General features: G+C 46.2%; 1 protein-coding gene across 1 annotated transcript in view; it reads left to right on the plus strand.

Annotated features, from left to right (window-relative positions):
• The window catches only part of lama2 (laminin, alpha 2), a 441,866-nt gene that overhangs the window by 277,836 nt on the left and 156,530 nt on the right, over window positions 1-7,500 (plus strand). Inside the window, exon 21 of the mRNA XM_063223771.1 lies at window positions 261-545. Coding sequence (XP_063079841.1) covers window positions 261-545 — 285 coding nt within the window. The remainder of the gene's footprint in view (window positions 1-260; window positions 546-7,500) is intronic.

Genomic DNA, 7,500 nt, shown 5'->3' on the forward strand with positions numbered 1-7,500 from the left:
CACACACACACACACACACACACACACACACACACACACACACACACACACACACAAATAGATAGATAGATAGAATGTGTGGATGGAAATATACATATAGACCGTTATACATGGTTTCACAAATAAACTCATGATGGTATGTATATGTATATGTGTGTGTGTTTGTTCGTGCGCCTATGTGTACATTTTTGTGTACGTGCGTCCCGTCTGTGTGTCTGTCTGTACATGTATGTGCTGTATTTGCACACGGACATGTAAAGCCGAACTATTGGTGGGACGGCGAGCGCGTCCAGTGCCGGCCTTGCAACTGCAACCGGCGCGGCTCCATGTCCCAGCGCTGCGACGCGGAGGGCCGCTGCCTCTGCCGCCCCGGCTTCGTGGGCCACCACTGCGGTGTGGCCCGGCCCCAGCAGCAGGGCCAGCAGGGCCCCGACCGCAGGGAGAGCCAGAGGCCCGTGCTGCAGGTGCCCCTGGAGCAGCTGGAGAAGTGGAGCAACACGGGGCGGCGCGGGGGCTGCCCCAGAGGAGCCTACCGCCCCACAGTGGTAAAACAAAGATGGCAGCATGGCATGGCCTGGTTTGGCATGGCCTGGTTTGGTGTGATGTGGTGTTTAAGATTAATGAAACTGTGTGTGGGGCGGGGGCTGCCCCATAGGAGCCTACCGCCCCACAGTGGTAAAACAAAGATGGTGGCATGGCATGGCCTGGTTTGGTTCTCTGGCTTGGTTTGGTGTGATATATTGGATTGATATACTGTACTGTGTATGATACTGTGAGACTGCGGGAGGTGCCCTAGAGTGTGCCCTAGACGTGCCTAGTGTTGGTCGACCAAAAGAGGTATACTGTCACTGTTCCGCAGAAGTACATGGTGTCAGCATGGCGACAGATTGGGCATGGGAATGGTGCCGTACTTTGGTCCGGTTTGATTTGATGGGTGTTTCGCCCGAGTTTGGTTTGATTTTCGGGGTTCTCCTTTTATACTCCGTATCCCAAGCTGCATAGCTGTGGGGGGGCGTGGGGTATGACACTATATGTGTTGCACATGGCATTGTGCAGCAGTTTGCATTCTGCAGATTCTTCTAACTTTGGACCTGTGAATGCAGCGGTATACTGTATATATGGTGGTTGCTGTATGATTTGTAGCACCACAAGTACAATAATTTGATTATTTTGGGGTGCGTGCAATGTGCATTGCTTTTGTTGTTTGCAGTTCATACTTTTATTTCCCTTGTTTTTGCCAATTAACCTGGTGTCATGTCACTTATCGTATTGTAGACACTAATTAACACTAAGGATTATTTATTTGCGAGCATTTCTTTTCATGTGCGATCTGGGGTTAAATGCAGCACACAGATATCAGCAGTCCTGCAAGCAAGTGTGTGTTTCACACCTTTTGGCACCTACAGGTCATGTCACGATTGTGTGTGTGTGTGTGTGTGTGTGTGTGTGTGTGTGTGTGTGTGTGTGTGTGTGTGTGTGTGTGTGTGTGTGTGTGTGTGTGTGTGTGTGTGTGTGTGTGTGTGTGTGTGTGTGTGTGTGTGTGTGTGTGTGTGTGCTGTACTGTAAGCAAGAGTGTGTTTCACACCTTTTCACACCCACAGGTCATGTGTCACCATCACGACTCTGTTGTGTGCTGTTGTATTGCTGCTGTGCTGTGTTTACACTGCTCTCATAAAGGGGGCAGGCAGCTTCACAAGTGCAAGTCAACCGTATAATACAGTTTGTACATGACATTGTATTTTACTCTATTACATGGATGCTGTGTGAATTAAATGCAGGCCAGTGACCCTGAGGCGTTGTGGAGTTGAATGCCTTTCACGAGGTCACCTCACCCCAGACATGAGTGAATGGGTGTGCTGTGCAGGAGAAAGTTGTTTATTGGTGCACTATCTACACTGTACTGTATGCTTTGTTGTGTTACAGTTACGTACATTCAACGCTTAGATGGGCATAGTGTCTTTCTAGTTAGTTTACTTCTTCGGTTAGTTAGTCCAGTGTTCTCAACCTTTTTTTAGGCGAGGCACCCTTTCAATCTTTGAAAAATTTCAAGGCACCCCAAACCAACAAGCCATAACATGGCATTGCATCCAATACCACGCAAGCTTAGAAAAGTATCACATTTGGAGACGTCACACAACCCACGTTTGAAGTTGCAGTTTGCTGGGGCAACCTATTTACTTTATTGTGTGTAAATGGCAGACAAAAGATTCCACTGACTAGCAATTAATTTATTAATTTAGACAAATATATATGATATTACACAATTTATTTATCAGCCACTTTTCCGTGGCACCCCTGAGGGGGGCCCAAGGCACCCCAGGGTGCCCCGGCACCCTGATTGAGAAACACAGAGTTAGTCAGTTAGTTAGTTGAATCGGCTTTAGGCTGAATCCCATTTCACCCCTTAGCCTTACCCCTACGCCTTTCCCCTTCCCCTCCGTTTTGCGCATTCACATGTAGGGGAAGGGGTGTCCAAGCCCAACCCCTAATTGCTGTTTTTGAAGAGACAAGGGGTAGGGGTAGACTCACAGAACATTTTTTTTCATTGTTGCATGAGTAATTACAAGCAACATCGTTGGTTTAACTGTAGAGAGGCTGTTTTTTGAATGCTATATGGGTGTCATTCAGTGATTGTTTATGGGGTGTCTCAATTCGTAGGGAGGGGGTGCGTTTCAAGCCCTTCCCCTTACTGCTCCGTCTGAAGGGAAGAGGAGGAGGAAGAGGAGGAGGAGGAGGAGGAGGAGGAGGAGGAGGGGAGGCGTAGGGGTAGGGGTAGAAATTAGAAATGAAATTCTAAATCCAATGTAAACGTAAACGTAAATCAAACTCGTTAAGCATCAGGCCACACTGCTAGCTGCCCACACACAGAGTGGTTGAATGAAGGAAGTGAAGGACAGCACTCAGAGTGAATACACAAAGAAAAAATCTGAAGAGTGCTGTCCTTCGCTTCCTCCATTCATTTATGGTTTATGTGGGATTCACCACCCAGTTAAGTGAAAGTGAAAGCGTGAATGCCCATTGGGAAACTCCAACTCCCATTTTCATTGTGACACAGCACTCCACAGCACACAAGTGAACACTGCACACTGCACACAACGAAATTGCATTTATGCCTCACCCGTGCAAGGGGGCAGCCCTCAGTGGCGCCCCATGGGGAGCAGTGCGGTGGGACGGTACCATGCTCAGGGTACCTCAGTCATGGAGGAGGATGGGGGAGAGCACTGGTTGATTACTCCCCCCACCAACCTGGCGGGTCGGGAGTCGAACGATGCAAGTCTGACGCCCTAACCGCTCACCCATGACTGCCCTAAGAACTGTGAGAATTAGCAGGCGATAGTGTGAGCGCGTCTTCTCCACTTTTTAACCTACACAGAGTGGGCCCGTTGTTTTGTTGTTGTTTATATGACCAGCACAATGGGCAACACACATTAGGCATGCAGTAAAACTAATTACATTGACTGCAATGAATCACCGAAAATGAATTCAATAACGAGCCCAAGCGATTGGGTGGTTAGGTTAATTTCATAACGGCTCGTGCCAGTTTTGTGAGCTGGTAGCGTGGGCGGGTCCACAGGACTCTGGGGCCCTTACACATCTGCAGATCTACAGTACGCTAATGAGTTTCTCAAAAGCAAACTCTTTTTTCCATGGAAATGACTGATTTCACGATTTTTTCAGAAAGTGCGCTCAACTCCCAACTGTTTCTTACAAGGTCTTTGGGTGCGAGCAAACAGCAAAGTTCATATTTAGTAAAAAACGCTGCACTCTCGGGTGTAATTCTTGTAGTTTTAATCTAGTTTCTTTGGGACGTCTCCCTACCACTCCCTGCATTTGACCATAAAGGGGTGTCTAACCCCCTCTACTGTCCTTTGTCCTGTATGTGGTGTTGCAGGAAACGTCCATTGGTGCCTTTTTGTACCGCCAGGACCACTAATATACAGTATAATGGGTATTGTAGCTTTTGAAAGCTACATTGCCTTACATTTCTCCATATCTCTTTCTCTCATATATCACCCTCTCTGTCCCGCTCTCTTCTTACTTTCTGTCACTGCCTCTTTGTCCATCTCTTTTATCTGTATTTTCCCCATCCTTTTCCATCTTAAATTTAATCTCTCTCTCTCTCTCTCTCTCTCTCTCTCTCTCTCTCTCTGTCCGTTATTTTCACCTGTGGCTAAAGATTTATCTTCAATGACGGATTTAAGTCACAAAGACCACAATATTCATTGTCGCCACTGCATTCATCTCCCTTCAATCAGACGATCATCATCAGCTAGCATTAACAAATCCCCGCGATGGAAAATGAAAGCCATGTGATTTGATTTGATTTGATTGAAGCGATTTTCTCAGGTGACTTTTTGGTATTTACCAAAAGAGGTCAAGCAGAACTAGGTGACATTTGCATATTATGTGCACACGGCACAAAGAGACATAGGAAGAGAGCAAAGTGGAGACAGCACACACACCGTCAGGGCTGCCGACAGGGGGGGGGGAAGTGATATGTTGTCCCAGGCCCAGTGAGATAAGGGGCCCAGAATTGTGTCCCCATTACATGGTACGTATTGGGTAGGGGGCGCTTTCAGATGTCTTTGTCAGTGGCCCTGCACACGGTGTACAGGGAAATAAAGAAAAGAGAGCAAAGGGGATATTCAGAGAGTTCAATCACCTCCCTATTCTTCTTTTTCTTCTTCCTGATCCTCTTTCAGAGTAATGTCACTTCTTCTCTGAGCAGCCGAGATGAGAAAGATGAGTGAGCGGTGAGCGGACTCGGAGTGATGGGGTGATTAGTCGGCGTATTGTCCCCACGTTGTCACTCTCAGAGCGTTCTCATTTTTCTCTATTCAATACAAGTGTCTGCAGATAGCCCGCAGTTACACTTACACGGCCATTCATCAGCACAACTGTCCTATGTGATTGGCTATTTATGCTGCACAACCGTCCTATGTGATTGGCTATTTATGCTGGTCATCAATGAATAGATAGATGTAGAAATTGAGATATGGGGGGAGGTGGGGGAGGGGGTGCTGTGGCGCAGCACGCAAAGTCCCCCACATTTGGGCTTTCATTGCCCACGGGGACCCCTGTTCGAGTCCGGCCGAGGTCATTTCCCGGCCCTGTCCCATCTTTCTCTCTCTCCCAATCATTTCCTGTCTACTCTCTCACTGTCCTATAATAATAAAGGCCAAAACCCCCCCAAAAATACAAAAAGGAAAAGGAGAAATGGATTGATGCATCTATAGCGGACACCAGATAGTAAAGTGGCATTTTTTTTAGCCACATAGATAGATGGCAGCTCGTTTCCAGAGTTGGCAACAGGTTGCCTGGTTAACACCAGACCCAATCACAAGTGAGATTAAGTCTGGGGAGTTGCCTATTGTAAATTCCGTAGGGAGTAGAATACTTGGCTATTATGACCAGTGGTGTAGTCTACGTAGAACGCGGGTATACGGAGTATACCCACTTCTGAATTATAGGAGCTTCAGTATACCCACTTAAAACTGATTGATCCATTATTTACAATAGCACAAATATATACAGTATACCCACTTCAAAAAATGCTCGAATATACAATATACCCACTTCAAAAAAGTAGACTACACCACTGATTATGACACACTGCCTTGCTCTCTGATTGGGCAGAGAAACTGTAAAGATCGGAAAGCTTGGCCATTATGACACAGGGCCCATGATCTTGGACGTTATGAGTCATCCTCGCCAGACTGTCTTTCAGATCGAAACAATTGTGTAGAACTAAAGGCAGTATGGGAGTTCCCAGGCTACTGGACAGGTACGCTGCAGTATCAAAGAGGGAAGACTTAGTTTAATTTTGGACACCAGACGGAAATTAGCCTCTGTGCTATAATCTGACACATTTACATGTATGTAAATGGTAAATGGACTGCATTTATATAGCGCTTTTCCACTCCTTTGAGCACTCAAAGCGCTTTACATTGTATGCCTCACATTCACCCATTCACACTCACATTCACACACCGGTGGCCATGGCTGCCACGCAGGGTACCACTCTGCCACCAGGAGCAACTTGGGGTTAAGTATCTTGTTCAAGGATACAACGATGGAGTCAGGCCGAGTTAGGTTGCCGAACGGCTCCTCTACCACCTGAGCTACCACCGCCCATGGTAGCCCATGTATGTATCATGTATATGTTAATTAATGTGCAATGTCCTGAAAAATAAAAGTAAAGTAAAGTAAGGCAAGGTAAGGTAAAGTAAAGTAAAGTAAAGTAAAGTCAACTTTTGTCAGTGCCAGCTAGCGGGGATGGGAACTGCCAGTCGGCTTATGGTATCAGGTGGGGGCCCCTAGGCTGCAACCATATTTAGCCTGTGCATTAATTCGACCTTGCTAGAGAGCGGCAACCAATTGGAAGAGGGCTCTGAAGGTCATGAAGGGCAAGTTCTGAACTTTAAAGGTGCACTGTGTAAGCTTTTTTAGCTGTTTCATGCCACCCATTCACTAGAGAGGTCCTTGAGGAGGAACGCAGTCGTGAGCAGCAGTAGAGACAGCAGTCAGCTCAGGAGCGGCAACCAATTGGAAGAGGGCTCTGAAGGTCATGATTGAAGGCCAAGTTCTGAACTTTAAAGGTGCACTGTGTAAGCTTTTTAGTTGTTTCATGCCACCCATTTACTAATGTTACATTTTTCATGAATACAAGTATTCGTTATGACTGGGAAAATTGCACTTTTCATACATGAAAAGGGGGATCTTCTCCATGGTCCGCAATTCTGAATTTCAAGGAAGACATTTTTAGCTGCAACAAATGACTGCACTTGGGCCATACTAGAAAATGTTATTTTATTACTTAGTAAACTTTCATGTAAAGATCTAGTTCAAGGATCAAGATCAAGATCGAGACTAGTTTCAATGAGCAGCATAGTTGCAATACCTTTTTTGACCATTTCCTGCACAGTGTACCTTTAAACACAACAGAAAGTGGTTAAAAAGGGGAGGGGGGACCTGACACAGGGTGATGTTATTCCCTGAAGAAACGGTTTTATTCCTCCTCATTCAATGTGCTTTGAAGGCCAAACAGTCTTTCTCCAGTTGGGCTCTCTACAAAGGCCTTCAAAGCCAAAGCCGAGATGCGGGCGACTGGAGTGAATTGGTGGACAAGGCTATCTAACTCTTATATCGCTCAAGTGGCAGCCTTGAAGAAAAAAAAGGCAAAAAAAAACATGTAGACAGCTTGCTTGCGCAAGACGGGGAGCCTGGCAACAATATTGTTTACCCGATGTGTCAGCCTGACATTTCAAATTCAAAGTGTTTGAAGTAGTGCTCTAGTACATTAAATGACAGTCATTCTGAAACTAATGCACCATCTATTATTTATATACCATCCCAGATCATCATCATCATCATCATCATCATCATCATCATCATCATCATCGTCATCGTCATTGTCATTATCTCACACCCCCCCCCCACACACACACACACACACACACACACTCACACACACACACACACACTCACACAGTACAGAGA

The sequence above is a fragment of the Engraulis encrasicolus genome, chromosome 18, assembly GCF_034702125.1.
Source record: "Engraulis encrasicolus isolate BLACKSEA-1 chromosome 18, IST_EnEncr_1.0, whole genome shotgun sequence".
Lineage (NCBI taxonomy): Eukaryota > Metazoa > Chordata > Actinopteri > Clupeiformes > Engraulidae > Engraulis > Engraulis encrasicolus.